Raw genomic sequence first — 15,911 nt, forward strand, 5'->3', positions numbered from 1 at the left:
CATTGGCCCCACATGGGAAGCCCTACACACATATAATTGCTATAAACACTAAGGAAATGATGGCTGAGTTCTGAAAGGTAAGTCCTGGCTAGCTGGTGAGAGGGTGGAGTCTTGGAAATAGGGATGCATTTGATAGGGCCTTGAAGGTCAGGGTCAGTCTGGAACATTAACATTCTCAGGAATTGAACTTAAATGGACACATTTTCTTGAAAGACACAAGTTGCCAAAACTGACACAAGAAATAGAAAATGTGAATCACCTGATATCTGTTACAGAAATTAAATTTATGAGTAAAAACCTTCCCGTAAAGAAAACTCCGGTACAGATGGCTTTACAGGTGAATTTTACCAAATATTTGAAAATTTAAAAAAAAATGAACTTGACACAAACTTCCAGAAAATTCAGGAACAAAGATTTCCAAAACATTTATGAGGTCAGTATTACTCTGATACCAAAACCAACCATGCATTACTAAAAAGAAAATTATAGCACAATACTCCTCATGAAAATAGATGTAAAATTCTTTTGGTGGAGGGGAGCCCACCGCCCAATGTAAAATTCTTAATATCAAACCAAATCCAACAATATATACGAGGAGGATGCATCCTCCGTGCACTTTATTGCAGGAATAGAACATTGGCTTAACATTTAAAAGATTCAATGTAAGTCCCAAAGATACAAATGTAGGGATCCGAAGGGGCACATGCACCCCAATGTTTATAGCAGCAATGTCCACAATAGCCAAGCTATGGAAAGAGCCTAGATGTCCATCAACAGATGAATGGTTAAAGAAGATGTGGTGTATATATATACAATGGAATATTATGCAGCCATCAAAAAATGAAATCTTGCCATTTGCAATGACGGTGGAACTAGAGGGTATTATGCTAAGCAAAATAAGTCAATCAGAGAAAGACAAATATCATATGATCTCACTGATATGAGGAATTTGAGAAACAAGACAAAGGATCATAGGGGAGGGAGAGAAAAATGAAACAAGACGAAACCAGAGAGGGAGACAAACCATTAGAGACTCTTAATCTCAGGAAACAAACAGGGTTGCTGGAGTGGTGGGGGGTGGGAGGGATGGGGTGTCTGGGTGATGGACACTGGGGAGGGTATGTGCTATGGTGAGTGCTGTGAATTGTGTAAGACTGATGAATCACAGACCTGTACCCCTGAAACAAATAATACATTATGTTAATAATAATAAAAGATTCAGTGTAATTTACCACACTAATACTTAAAACAATTATATCTTCTCCAGAGGTATAGATAAAAACATATGACAAAAATTGAACCCTTATTCATGGGAAAAACTCTCAGCAAACTAGGAACTGAAGGAACTCTTATCTGGTGAAGGGCAGTACGAAAAATACTTACAGTAACATTGTACTTAAGAGTCGGGTGCCTGGGTGGCTCAGTCGGTTAGGCGTCTGACTCTTGATTTCAGCTCAGGTCATGATCTCAGGGTTGTGAGATCAGCTACTCACTGGGCATGGAGCCTGCTTAAGATTCTCTCTTTCCCTCTCCCTCTGGCTCCCCACCCTCCTCATTAAAAAAAAAAAAAAAAAGGCGAGAGTGACCTCAGTCCTGCTAAGATTGAGAACGAGAATGTCCTCCCTCACTACTTTTATTTAACATTGTACTGGAGGTTCTAGGCAATGCAATTAGAACAGAAAAATTAGAAATATTAAAAAGGAAGAAGGAAAATCACTTTTATTCACAATCAACATGATTGTATACATTGAAAATTCAAAGAAATCCCCTCCCCCCACCATGCTACTAGGGCTCATAATGAGTTTAGCAAGTTCACAAGATACTGTCAGGAGAGGATTCTTCCTGGGTCTCTCATGTTTCCGCCTGTCTTACAAGGAGGGGCACTGACTGCCTTTGTTCTAGGCCGTCTTCAAGGAGATACACACTCACGTACATACACACATATATACACACATGTGTAGAGTGAACAGCATTGCATGATAGCAATAGTGTGTCTCTCCAGAGCAAAGGGTAGGTTTATTACTCAATATAATAAAGATAATGTCTCCTTTGGGGGCCAGAGTTCAGGCAAGCTTACTGCTCACCATAAAAGAATCTTGTTCCTTAAGCTTGGGTTTGCTCTTCTGCAGGACACCCCACGGCAGGTGCAGTCATCAGCGGGTCCTCCTCACTTTTCCCTGCAGTAATCAGGGCTTGGGGAATCAAAAGCTGATACTCTGATTCCTCCTACTGTTGTGAGTAATAATTCTCTGACCCAGAATTCTCATGTCTTCTGCCAGCATCCATGAAAGCTGTCTGTACGTAGGGTAAAATCTCGGAGCCTTCAAAGCTCTTGATAGATACAAGATACAAAAATCAATTGTTTCACACTAGCAAAAAAAATTCGAAAATGAAGTTAACAATACCTTTAGCAGAACATGAAAAGCACAGTATACAGATAAACTTAACAAGATGTGTGTAGGACGAAATTGTGTTCTCTGAAAGCCACAAAGACCTTGCTGAGTGAAATTAAAGACCTAAATAAATGGAAGGAGATTCCATGCTCATGGATAGGGAGATATTAAGTTTTCTCCACTCAACCATTCAAATCTTGACGGGAATGGAATACAAAAGAGTCTATCCCTTCCATGGAAGGCACCATCCCTTTCAACCGAGGGCAGTGTCCTGATGAGACTATTAGGCCCCATTACAGAGATTCCCAAGAGCACCTCTGCCTCTCATCTTTCACATCTGCATCTTCTCTCTGGTCCCATGAGCTCCCTCATTCATCCAGTGAATTCCCGCTCTGTGTCCGTTACCCTATTAGTCAACCTCTAACGAACACTGTCTGGTATAAAACAAAACAAAACAAAACAAAACAAAAAACCTAAAGAGTCAGGATTTGCTGGAATACTGCTTTTGTTGATTAAAAAAGAAAAGAAAAAGATTGTCATTGAAGAACAAGAACCACCAAATCTGGACCCAAGAGAGAGGATGGTCACAAAGCCAAGTGACTGACCAAAGCCATCAGTTGGTGCTAAAAGCTCTTTCGTCATCTATAACGTGGTCGTCTGTGCCAGGCCCACGTCATAGCCTCAGTCCTCCGACTGAAGTGCAGATATGCAAGAGCTTTACAGAGAAACTCCCAGGTGGTGATTTGAATGGCTGCAAACACTAGAGATGAAAATGGAAGACCTCAGGCTTATCACTAGAGATTCATTTTAAAAGCCTTTTGAGGGGCGCCTGGGAGGCTCAGTTGGTTAAGCATCTGCCTTCAGCTCAGGTCATGATCTTGGGTCTTGGGATTGAGCCCCATGTCATGCTCCCTGCTTGGTGGGGAGTCTGCTTCTCCCTCTTCCCCTGCCCCTCCCCGCGCTTGTGCGCTCACGCGCTCTCTCTCAAAATACTTAAAAAAAATTTTTTTTTAATTAATAAAAGCCTTTTGAAAAAGCACAAAGAACTCCTATTTGGAAGAAGGAACATCTGGCATTACACCCTTACCCTGCACTGCAGCCACACATGAGCAAGGTGGGTGTGATCTTGTGGGATACGATGTCCCATAGGATCCTGACATCTAGAATGTGCTTTGTCAATTAGGGATCACTTTTTTCCTTCCTTTTTCACCTTCCCTGGACAGTATTCTTCACATACAATTTGCCTTAGAATTTAAAAGAAACCCCCACCCCCCAAAAAAAAATCTCCCAGAGGTGATACAAAGAATGTAAAAAAGAAAATAAGCCTAGAATTTAAGAGAACATGAAATTTATTAGATGCGGACTACAAAAATAAAACCATAAAATCGGGACCCAGCAAGCCCCCACCCCAACCCCCATAAAAACATTTCATGTACACATACATGGCTAGCAAAGACTAAAAAGATGCAAAGCTTCCAAAGCGACAGATGCTCAGCTGGAGAAGGTTGATGACTGGGTCAGAGGAGCCCATTCCCGGAGGGGCCCACTGTTGGTTCAGTCACAACACCAGGCCCAAACCCCAGGCTTCTGGCCCAGAGGCTGACGTCAGGGAGTCCCTGAGCATGTGACTGGCTGCAGCCGCTGGGTGGGAGGCAGACCACTTACTCTCTCTGTGCACTCTCCAGTTGCTTCACTCTCAGATCCCTCTTCTGCTCCTCCAGCACCTGGTAGAACCGATATATGGCTAGAGGGTCCAAACAGGGACAGAGAAATGAAGATTTAGTGGGTTTGTGGGTGGGCTCTAGACATCCCCAGAGCCTGGCAGACCACCACAGAGCCCCTCGCTCAGGGATGCTGACGTTCAGTCCTCCCTTCTTTGGGATGGATTTCCAAGTCTACCTGCTCTCATGAAGCTTCACTATCCCAGCATCTGCCTGCTGGACACCTTCAGCTCTCATATCAAATCCTGTAACCTGGCTCATGGCCTTGGCCTCATCAGGTTTTCTATCTGCCTCTCTTTGCTCAGTCCATTCTCCAAAAGGTATTTCTGTGACATAAATGTTCTTGTTAACGGGTCTATTCCCAGAGGGAGAACAGTATCTGGCACGTGGCGAGACGCAATAGAAAATTGGCAAAATGAAGGTCAGATTCTCCAAAACCTTCAGAGGAGACTCTGAACTCCGCAGTGTAATGTACAGGGACCCCCACGGCCCTCCCGGCCTCTCTCCCCTGCCGTACCGCTAGCCCCAAAGGGCAGTGTACCACTTCTTCTTAGTGCACAGTCCCAATGCCCTGCTCCAGGCAGCCACAGAACAGATACCCAAAGAGTGCGGTGTTCTCCACGGGCCTATCTATGGGTTCCTATTTGCAAAGGAGCTCGAGGACGTCAAGGTAGAAACAGATGTCATAGCAGGGCTGGCGCTACAGGCTGCTGAAGGCCAAAAACAAGAGAAGATCCAGGAACTGGGCGATAGAGGAGTTGACAGGGCATCTTTGAAGGAGGCCAGGATCGGGAGGTCGGGACCACTCACCTTGTTTTAGTCGGAGGGGCCTATCCGCAAAGACCATGCGGAACCAGCCAGCCTCCTTACACATGTAGGTCTTGCCTCGGGACAAGATCAGCTTGTTATCCAGGAAGCGGCGACAAAGCAGCAGCTCTTCCTCAAAGGTGCACGGATCCAGGTACTAGGGAAGGCCGAAGGATAGGGCTGAGCCAAAGACGCATCAGGCAGGGAGGGCTGCCCAAGAATACCACACCTCATTCCCAGAGCTCCCCACTTTCAAGTTGATCCAGACATAGAGGCCAGAGCCATGGTTGAGAAAAGGGATCCCCAATGCCTTCAACTTCTTAGTGATGTATCTGTGAGCTCTCTGCAGCCGGGAGTGGTAAGTGGGCAGGTACACTCCGTCAATCCACTCTGGACGGGTCGGGGGAAGATAGCCGTCACGGGTCTGGTGGCAGAGATCTGCAGGCTTATCAAAGGCTCCCTCCCTGGGCTTTGTACCAGCTCTTTCTATCCAAGCCGGGCTCTGTGTTATATCTGCGCTGACGGTAGCCATACCCAGCACACCTTCTCAATAGTCCAGTAGGAATGTTCTGATACAAAGAGTCGGGGTGCCCCCGAAGTGGGACAGATGCTGCTGTTGCCAACTGGGCAGATACTCAGAGCCTCACACAGTGGACTTCGAGAAACCTAGATATGCTTGGGGAGGCCCTTAGCCCAGGTGTTCTTAGCACTGGCAGCACATTAGAACCACTTGGGGAGCTTTTTAAAAGTCCCGATGCCCAGGTTATACCTCCAGATCATCTAAACCAGAATCTTTGGGGATAGAGCCCATGTATCAGCATTAAGCTCCCCAGATAACTCCCATGTGTCCAAGGTGGAGAACTCGTGTCCAAAGGGCTAAGAACCTGGTTTCTGCCACATATCAGAGGGCCTGGCACCATGCACGGAGCCATCTGGTTGGATTTCTCCTATCGACCCCTTTCCCCCTGCCAAAGCTGAAAGCAAATTGTTTCTAAACCAGATTATCAAATTACATTAATTTGTATCATTATATCCCAGCTTTCAATTTAAATCCTCCAGCCTGGCATCTGCCCTGTTATAGGGAATTAAAGAAGGGGGGGGCCTTATCTAAGTTTGGGCGATGGCCTTAAACAGAGGGGGTTGGGGGAGGTCTCCTCTAAAGCCAGGATTCACTTGTGACCCATGGAGGAAACTGAATGCAGGTGCCATAGATCTAGCCACACCCACTTGCCCAAATGGCAGCTCTCCTTCGGCCACCTTGGAAGATGAAGTCAAGTCCTATTCAAGGAGTCATGGCATTTTTGGGTCATCTTTGCCTAAAGCAAGCCGGGCATTGGGGAGGGAAAACTGACCTTTGCATAGAGACTGGTTTCTGTCTTTCAAGCCTTAGAGAACAATTTGCCTTTCCAGGCACAGCACGAGTTCCCGAACATGAAAGCCCATCTGTGTTTCAGGCCAGCAGCTTCGTCTTGTCTCTGCCTACTGCGCAAGCTGAGCTACAGCCTGCCTGGCTTCAAACTTCCTGTCCTGCCTCCATTAAACCCTAGACCGCGAACAGGGTCTCAGTGGATTAGAGGTATGTCAGGGGCCCAAGCAGACCCAGGGACTCCCCCATGGCCATGAGGCCTAGCCACGATCCCAGCCCGGGATGGGACTCGCTGCCTACCTCAGTCCCGAAGCAGCCGGCACAGCTTGTACTGGCTGATGCCAGAGACACTGTGGAGATAGCCAAAAGAGCTCACGGCAGAGGCCACCTCCTTGTTGTGCGTGTAAAGAACACCAAAGCGGAAGCCAGAGATGCCGTAATCCTAGAGGAAAAGAAGTAGGGGGAGGAATACCCGGTTTGCCCGCCTCCTGGCCCCTTTCCTTTCCTACCCAAATACAGGAAGCTGGGGCTTACCTTACTGGTGCCCCAGATCACATGGGTCCTGTTGGGGTCAGGCAAACTGGAGAGGAGACAGTACAATCAAGGTTATAAAGACATATTGAAAGGATGAAAACTTGGGGTCAATGAGGGCAAGAGAGGAAAACAGACTTGAGGTCATTCCTAGACATAAGAGCCTATGGGGCCCAAAGTTCAAGAAACAGTTGCCCCAGTTAACAGCTAGGGAGTCAGCAAAAGGTATCCTTGGGGAACTAGATGGGACAGCTCCCGAGTGCCCACCGAATGAAGCCCAGGCCCCTCAGCCTGGCTCAGAGCCTTCCTGCAGCTGGTCCAAAGCCACCTTCTTGGCAATCAGCTCTTCACACACGTGGGCCACCCACCGTTTCTAAAATATGCTCACCTATTTCTTTTTTTTTTCTTTTTTTTTTTTTAAAGATTTTATTTATTTATTTGAGAGAGAGAGAATGAGAGAGAACGAGTACATGAGAGGGGGGAGGGTCAGAGGGAGAAGCAGACTCCCCGCCGAGCAGGGAGCCCGATGCGGAACTCGATCCCGGGACTCCAGGATCATGACCTGAGCCGAAGGCAGTCGCTTAACCGACTGAGCCACCCAGGCGCCCCTGCTCACCTATTTCTAACTGCCCCACTTCAGATAAAGCTGTTCCTTCTGCCCGGCATGGCCTTGCCTTGCTTTGGCTGCTGGGATCGTATCTTAGGGCCACATGCTACCCTTAAGAAAGTTCTGCCTTATTTCTCTTCTTTCCCTATGTACTACTTATAAAGAAGTTCCTACCCTGACCTTCTGTGGGGCTCTATGTAGACGTGGGACAGTGCACTTTCTACCTTGCCTTCAAGTTATCTCATGTACAAAACAGCATTGCAAAAAGACACGTTTGAGGAAAGAGGATGCTTTGCTCATTTTCACACGCCCGGTGGCACTTGGCCCCAGTTCCTAGCACGTAGCCAATTAAGTTTATGGCCCATGAATACACCCTGCAAAAGCAGGAACCTCATGGCTTGCATTCCAAACTCCAATTGAGGCCAACAAACTCACCTTTCCATGCTCAGAATGCTGTGGAATGTGATGGATTCATCAAACACAGACAGCATGTAAATCTCATCTATAATCACATGTAGGTTATACCTGCAAGTTGGGCAAAAGAGGGAGAATATTATCTAGGTTCTCTCTCATCTCAACTCCCTTTCTTTCTTGGGCTTCTCTGGATACAGTTCAGATACTCTTACTGCTCTGGCAGCCCATCCAACCCTTCCAAGGGGCATGGTAAGGCAGAAGGGGCATACACCTTAGACCTGGCTCGGGGGTAGGAAGGAATAGGACCCAAAGACACTCAACAGAACATCTAACCCTTCAGCCGTCAAGCAGAGACCAATGCAATGGGGAGGGCTGCGTGTCCCAAAGAGTTTTATATCTGGTACAGGCAGGAGCTCCCACCCAGGGTCCAGACTGAATAGTGGCATTAAGTGGCCTAAGTGCTAATGCAGGTCATTGTGTTTTTTCTCCCAACAGCCCTCTGAAGCAGTGCTGTCCTCATGCTCTGCCATGAATTGGTCTGGATTAGAGTTATCAAATTTGGATAAGTGTGATTCTTCTAGAAAATGGGGAGGTTAACACCCCCTATTGAATAGGGCTATTTCAAGACTCCAGAGATAACTGATGTTAACATGTCCGTGGGAGTGGGACATAAGGGTTCTCTGGCGACACATCTTCACCCCACAAGGTCTGAGAATTTGGCTGCCTCAGTACCTCAGGCCAAGGAGTTGGGAAACGGATGCTGGGAGAAAGTGGTTACATGACAAGAAGAGGAAAAGCAAAAAAAACAGATCACAATTGTTATGTAGGTGTCTGTACCTGGGCCAAAAAAAAAAAAGGCAAAATGGCAAAAAACGTTCAGTTGAAGCATGTGGGTGCATTTTTTTTACTTCAATTTCAGTGAGTTGTACATAGCTTTGCAAAGTATACTATGCAGTAAAAATACTGGAGTAAATGACATCTGGTTCTGACTTCTAGGAACCTTGTTCAGGGACTTCGTGTAGTCTCAAGGGGTGAAACACCTACGTCTTGGCAAATTCCAGGTATTCTTTCAGTGAATCTCAGGAGTAGACATCCCCCAGAGGATTCTGAGGGTTGATTAGCACGAGACCTCTGAACTTTTTCCCCTAAAAACAAAACAAACCAAAATTAAACAAAACACCCCCAAAACATCACTGAGGTGAACATAATAGGTCTACCTCAAGTTCAGCCAAAGGTCAAGTCAGGATACCCAGTTTTGGACACATCCCCCCTACCCCCGAGGCCTTTAGTTGGGGTCTCAGCAACTTAGGTAGGATCTGGAACACTCAGCTCTCTCAGCACCCACAGAGGGGGAGCAAGGAGGAGCTCTGGGGGCTGCCCCCAGAGACAGGGGCTCAGGGCTCCTAGGGGGACACGCCCCTGGGACACAGCCCCTTTCAAAGGAGCCCACAACACCTTGGTGAGAACACTGTCCCGGATCTCCGGACCCAGCCCCTCTCAGGGGCAGCAGCACCCACCCCGAAGACATGGGTCCCTCCTTACTGTAAGCGTCGCCTCAAGCAGAGCTTGCTCTAGCTTGTCCACAGTGAGCTCCAACGGGCGGGGGTTCGCATCCCTGCTCTGGAGGCAAACACTCTGCCTGAGCACCGCCTACCTGGAAGCTTCTAAGCCCTGGTCCCTCGCTCCTCTACACATCGCCCAACACCTCACACCCAGGCCTGCAGTCCCACACGCCCTCCTTGCCCTAATTTCCCCATCCTCCCCCCACCGTCCCTTATATGGGAGGAGAGTGAGGTCCCCTACCCCTTCCAAATGCCCTTAGGATGGTCCATTGTCTGGGGGGGGAAGGGGCCCCATTCTGACCTCACTGTCCAGGTGGATGAGAATCAGCTCAACTTTCGAATACAGGTGGGAACTAAAGACGAAGCCGCCATAGAAGGGGGTGGGGGTCAGCAAGGCCTCTGGAAGCACAGGGAGACAACACTGTCAGTCGGGGGGGGGGCATCTCAGTCGGAACCTGCCAGCCGTGCCCCCCCACAGACAAGTAGCAACACTACAGACAGAGAAGGTTAGTTTGGCAATCCCTCCTACTTGGGGCTTAATTTTTGGCCTCAGGCTCTATAAAAGTTACATTCTTATAAACGTTATGTGGGGAAACACTAGAGAAGGGGAAGAATATTGCTAGGAATGGCTCTGAATTGAGGTTACAAACCCAAACGGGCTTGCTAGTGGGTAGAGCGCTAGTCATCCAGCAGGTCTCACCAGCTCCTGTCCAAACATTAGAAGCTGAGGTCTGTGCCAAGAGAGGGCACTCATCTCTCTGCATGGCCCAGGCTACCTGCACCTGGTGAGCTCCTGGGTTCTTTCCTTCCCCTTCCTTTGGCCTCACGGATGAGTTAACCAAGCACCTACTCCTCTGAGTGAAACTGGCCATCTGGGTAACTTCCTTCTATGCAGCGAGAGCTCATTAAGACCAGAGACTCTTGTTTGGGTGTTGTTAGGAGGGAGACTGAGAACAGATCCCTTGGCCTTATTTGATCTAGAACTAATTTGCCTTTGGGGGGTGGGCAGAGGAGGATACAGGAGTTAGGAAATCTAACTGCTCTAAGCTAATTTACCAGGGCTCTCTGTACTGATGTTGAGTCCAGAAGCCCAGCTAATAATATAATGAGTTGGCTCCAATTGTCACTCTTTCTGAGGCATACCCCCTTGAGGACTGTCCCATGTTTTCCTTCCATATTAAATGGGGACCCAAATCTGTCACTCCTATGGAAATAGTACGAAGATGTTCTAATCAGGGTAGAAGTTCCAGCACTTTAGGGGAAAGGCCTCTGAGTCAAGATATTCTTCTTCCCTAAGGACCAGTGCCCACGAGCTGCTCTTTTCCTGAGGGAAAGCAGAGCCCACTGACTTACCACCTGGATCACACAGAACCATGGCCAGTGTGGAGAATACAGAGGAGCAGCCATTTAGAACAACTACCTGAAGATGCACAGAAGGCAGAAGTCAAAAACCAATCCCCACGTAAGAAGGTCTAGCCCCTTTGTCTCCCTCCCCCTAGGAGGGACAGGCACCAGGAACCTCCTCTTCTGTGACCCATTGGCCTTGGCTCTGCCCTGGCCCTAGGGTCTCTGCTGGTTCTAGAAAATGCAGCGAGTCCCCCAAGAATACAGTCCTCTACCAGGGTGGCAGTGAGGCTTGGAAATGGACACACATTTTCTGGATCGAGCTGAGCAGGTACCTTGCAGTAGTAGGTCAGGAACCGGGCCACCTCTTCCCGCAGGCTGTGGGTAGACCCAGAGAGACTGCATGGTGACCATGCCCAGGGACCTTTCCTTATTCAAGGTCTAGCCTACGGTCGTTTCCAAAGAGCAAGGCATCCAACCTCATGTCACAGGGCTACTGGCTGACGCCATCAACTCTCCAGGTGATGCAGACAATAGGTGTGAGAGTTTGGACGAGAACTCAGGCCTTCTGAATACAGGGAGGTGCTATTTCTACTACACCAGGCTCCCTCCTGAGGTGGTTTCACTCTAGACATTTTCTGGAAGTTGTTACCCAGAGAAATAGGGAGGTAGCCAACCAAGAATCTGGTGCCGGGGGTCCTTCCGTCCCTGAGAATAGGTGTCTGGGGGCCACGAGACTTTAGATCTAGAAATTACTTACAATGGTTGCCCTGACCAATCAGGATACTGCAGCAGGACATCCTCAATGAAGTTCATATCACTCTGACTCAACTGTTGACAAACAGAGCATGAGGACAGCCAGACCAGGGAAGACCAACCTGCCTCATCCTACTGCTAGGATGCGTATGGGTGTTTGCCGTACAACCTAGGGCCTTATGGAAGAATAGGGAAACATGCCACATGCCCCTTCATGAATGGAGCCCTCAATCTCCTTGTCATAGGTTACACAAAGAGAATTCACTGAGGAGTGTTGAATGACCTCCACAACCCTACACTTGGGCCAGAGTCTCCCTTGGCAGCCTACCCACCATATACCCATCCAGAGCACACCCCTAAACACAGCAAGCCAGGAGGTCAGAGGTGTTATTCAAGAAGCTGTTTCCCCACTCCCTTCCCTAAACTCCTAAGTCCCATTCCTGTATCTACCACATGCTAAGAAACAGTCTAGGGGGACTGGACCTGATGGTGGGTCCCAGCATGGCCCAAGACTTGGCTTACCCTTTCAGTCTTCAGATCAAGGCAGAGCTTATTCTCACTGATGCCAAGGTTAACGAAGCCCTGGAGATGGAAGGAATCGATCAGTCCACTTGCCCTGCCCTCTAGGGACCTCCTTAAACATTCCAGTAAGGACTCATCTTAGATTATTTCAAATGGAAATCTCACTGCCCCACGAGGCAGTTCACTCCATATCTAACAGCTTCAAGTGTTAGAAAAGTTGCCATAGATTCAAAAATCGTACAGCTTGCAATATCCCCCTTTAGAGCTACCCAGTACTTCTATCCCTGAGAGCAGGCACTGAGTTCTTACTATGTGCCAGGCCCTAGACTCAGTGCCTCATGCAGTGGCCTTACTTCTCATAACTCCTGAGAAAAAGGTTCTATTATGATCCTCACTTTAAGAGAGGGAGGCTCCGAAATGTGGACTGCCCCACTAGCCACATGACCTCGGGGACGGGCAGAACGCCATCTGCCTGGCCCCAGGACCTGCCTCATGCCCATCTCTGCTACTTCCATATCAATGTGAGGCCTCTTCGAGTTACTGGAGGAGATATGGTTCTTCAGGGTCCAGTGGAGATGCAGGACTCAGTTGGTCCCCAGAAAAAGCTGATGACCATTGACCACATATCACTTAGCTAGAAACAGAAAAGAAGGTATGATTTGGGCTGTCCTCCACCCTCTGGCTAGAGAGCTGTTGTGAATGGCTCCTGCTGGGAGCCTCTCACTGGCTCCCTATCCTAACTTCACCATCCTAACACCTCACAACTCTTGTCACGTCACTCATGTTCCCCAGTCTAGCCTCAGGAGCCTCATTTTCCCATCACTCCAAGCCCTTCCCACTTTAAAGCTTTCACACCTGCAGTTCCTCCTACCTGGAAGACCCCCCTCCCACCCCTACCACATGGTTGGCTGATTCAGCCTTTAAGACACCTCAGACCACCCAATCAGGCCTCCCTTTACTTCTCTCAGGTTGTTATTATCAATGTTCCTTTCCCCAATGCCAGACAATATTCAGCAACTAGACTCAGTTCCATGAGGGTGGGTTTGCTTAGCACTGTGACCACTGTGACCTAGTGGGCAAGAGCAGGGACTGAGGGAAAGCATGCAGAAGAGGGGGGCGGGAAGGACCCAGACACAGCTCTTAACTTTCTTGGCATTGTCACCTTGCTCCTGTGCCCATTCCCTTATCTCTAAGATGACAATAGTGTCATCTAGGAAGAGTGAGAGAGAGCCCAGTACTTGGCACAGGACTCAGTAAATCCTAGTGATCGGGGCCCTCGAGGAGGTGTCTCTCCCCACCCCCCATCCTCACCAAGGGGTTCTTGTCCTCATGGTATTTGTCTCCTTGGTACATCTTGTAGTCCTGGAAGCTGGCCCGGTATGATGCAGAGATTTCGATCCCACGGTTAGACAGGTGCTGGCTGACAAATGTCGCTTCGGGATCCTTCAGTTGGTGAACTGGCTGGTCAGGCTGCCCGGCTGATTGGGCCCCCTGCCCACCTCCGACATCCCCCCTCACATCCAGGGAAGGGTAAGACGGTTGGAGCCCCAGGCCACCCGGGGCCCCAGACTGTAGGAGATTGACCAACTGGGACATTAAATTGCCCGGGAGGGCTTCCTGCTCCCCGGTGGCCTGATGATGCCTTTGGTCCCCCAGCACCAGATCCTGCTGCTGGTGCCTGGTGGCCAACTGCATGATATGCTTCTCGATGGTCTGCTGCAAGTGCATCATCTCCATGGGCTGGGTGCGGGTGCCCTGGCTTCCGAGGCCCTGACCCCTCATCTGACCACAGGGCAGATGGAGGGTGTCTGATTGGTGACTCATGCTCTGGGCCTTTGTCTCGGCCTCAGCAGGCTGGCTGGAACCTGCAGATAGAGAAGGAGACCACGCACTGCAGCAAAGGAGACTCTCCTCGACCCTCAGGTTCAGGCCTGATCTCCGGCTCCTCACTGCCTCCTCCTACTTCCACGCATGGGGTACAGGCCCATGTCGGTTCAGGAAGAATTACCGACTCATTCAACGGCAATGCGTAAGTGGCCCCAAGCCCAGACACTGGAGCACTGTACTTCAATGACATTAAAATATGTCCTGAGAAAAAGCGTTAGGACCCACTTTGAGAAAAAGGGGAAACTGAACAGGTAGGCTCTGGGGACTCCACCCTGTGCCTCAATTAGAGCAATTCCTGCTTTACAGGGTTCTAAGAAAAAGGGATTTTGAAGACAGAGAGAGAGAGAGCTGGAGAGAGAGAGAGATGGAGAGACCCAAACACCTGGACACCCAGAAAATAAAAAGCCTCAGTAAATTATTCTGCTAGAACAGAGGTTAGTAAACTACTGCCCAAGGGCCAAATCCAGCTACCTCTTTTTGTAAATAGCTTAATGGGAACGCAGTCACATTTGTTGGTTTATGTATCACCTCTGGCTGCTTCTACGTCACAATGGCAGAGTGGAACAGCTGGGACACAGACCATATGGCTCACAATGTCTGAAATATTCATCATCTGGCCTTGTATGGAAAAAGTCTGCCATACCTTATCCTAGAACATCAGCCCTTCTTTTTATCTCTTTTTCCTAAGTTGGCCGTACCAGATATTCAAAGCTCGGTCCTTCCACTCCTCCCTTGTGTCCCTTCCTTATAAATACCTTCAACCTGCTCACTGGGACGGCCACCTTAGACATTCATCACTAGTAACCATGGGTGCGATACATGGTTCTTGAACTTCAGACTTCACCAGCATCACCTGGAGGACTTAGGACAGGGATGGCGAGGCCTCATTGCCAGACTTTCATTCAGTAGGTGGGGGCTGGGAATTTTTGGTTCTAATGAGTTCCTGAGACTCTGCTTTGAGAACTTCTAACATTCAAACCACCCTTTCCTCTGAAGAGAAGTCAAAATGATGGGTAGGACCTAAGAAAGAAACACCTTTTTAAAGCCTCAAAGAACCCAAATACTGGACACTCTGCCCAACCTCTTCCGACCATGTTCAGTCAGCTTGTGATATTCCCAGAGCAACTAGTACTTCCCCTGAATGACACTTAATACAGTTCCTTGTTTAGGGTCTCCCCAGGGCAGCCTTCATCACGATATCGTTAGCACAGTGCCCAGCACCTAGCTAACTAGTAGGAGAGGCACAACCACGGGGATATTGCCGAGTCCATGAAGACAGGAGCCCTAACTGAGGACTTGGCTATAGAAGATGGAGCAATGACCAGATGCAGCCACAGGACAAAGTCGTACCAAGTCTTGACTTAGGGTGCCAACCTCTCATCAACACTGATACAAAGCACTTCACTCACCAGAATTAGGAACATGCATACCGTTTAGAAAGAAATGGAACAAACATAAGCCCTCATGTCTAGGCTAACCCTTTGTTCCACAAGCAAAAGCTTTGTTGTGGCCCAAACTCCCTCCCTTAAAAGTAGGAAGGTCATTTTAATGGGGCTCTCCACCCTGCAGGTAGGTAGGTCATGCTGTCCTTCCGGATACAGACATCCCCCCAATTTAGGATGGTTCAACTTATGATTTTTTTTTTTTTAACTTTACAATGGTGCAAAAATTATATGCATTCAGTAGACACTGTACTTGGAATTTTGCTTTTGTTTTTTTTAAAGATTTTATTTATTGGGCGCCTGGGTGGCTCAGTTGGTTAAGCGACTGCCTTCGGCTCAGGTCATGATCCTGGAGTCCCGGGATCGAGTCCTGCATCGGGCTCCCTGCTCCGCGGGGAGTCTGCTTCTCCCTCTCCCACTCCCCGTTTGTGTTCCCTCTCTCGTTGTGTCTCCCTCTGTCAAATAAATAAATAAAATCTTTAAAAAAAAAAAGATTTTATTTATTTATTTGACAGAGAGAGACACAGCGAGAGAGGGAACACAAGCAGGGAGAGTGGGA

General features: G+C 48.5%; 1 protein-coding gene across 1 annotated transcript in view; it reads right to left on the reverse strand.

Annotated features, from left to right (window-relative positions):
* Positions 1-587: 587 nt before the first annotated feature.
* ACCSL (1-aminocyclopropane-1-carboxylate synthase homolog (inactive) like) overlaps positions 588-15,911 on the reverse strand; it is a 137,775-nt gene continuing 122,451 nt past the window's right edge. The window contains 14 exon segments of the mRNA XM_081798291.1: positions 588-4,137; positions 4,925-5,078; positions 5,169-5,311; positions 6,588-6,729; positions 6,822-6,867; positions 7,861-7,950; positions 8,884-8,984; positions 9,382-9,459; positions 9,703-9,800; positions 10,755-10,821; positions 11,054-11,123; positions 11,506-11,576; positions 12,024-12,083; positions 13,335-13,888. Coding sequence (XP_081654417.1) covers positions 4,055-4,137; positions 4,925-5,078; positions 5,169-5,311; positions 6,588-6,729; positions 6,822-6,867; positions 7,861-7,950; positions 8,884-8,984; positions 9,382-9,459; positions 9,703-9,800; positions 10,755-10,821; positions 11,054-11,123; positions 11,506-11,576; positions 12,024-12,083; positions 13,335-13,847 — 1,716 coding nt within the window. The 5' untranslated portion in view covers positions 13,848-13,888 and the 3' untranslated portion in view covers positions 588-4,054.

This window comes from Leptonychotes weddellii, chromosome 11, assembly GCF_054177405.1.
Source record: "Leptonychotes weddellii isolate Sample4059 chromosome 11, ASM5417740v2, whole genome shotgun sequence".
NCBI lineage: Eukaryota > Metazoa > Chordata > Mammalia > Carnivora > Phocidae > Leptonychotes > Leptonychotes weddellii.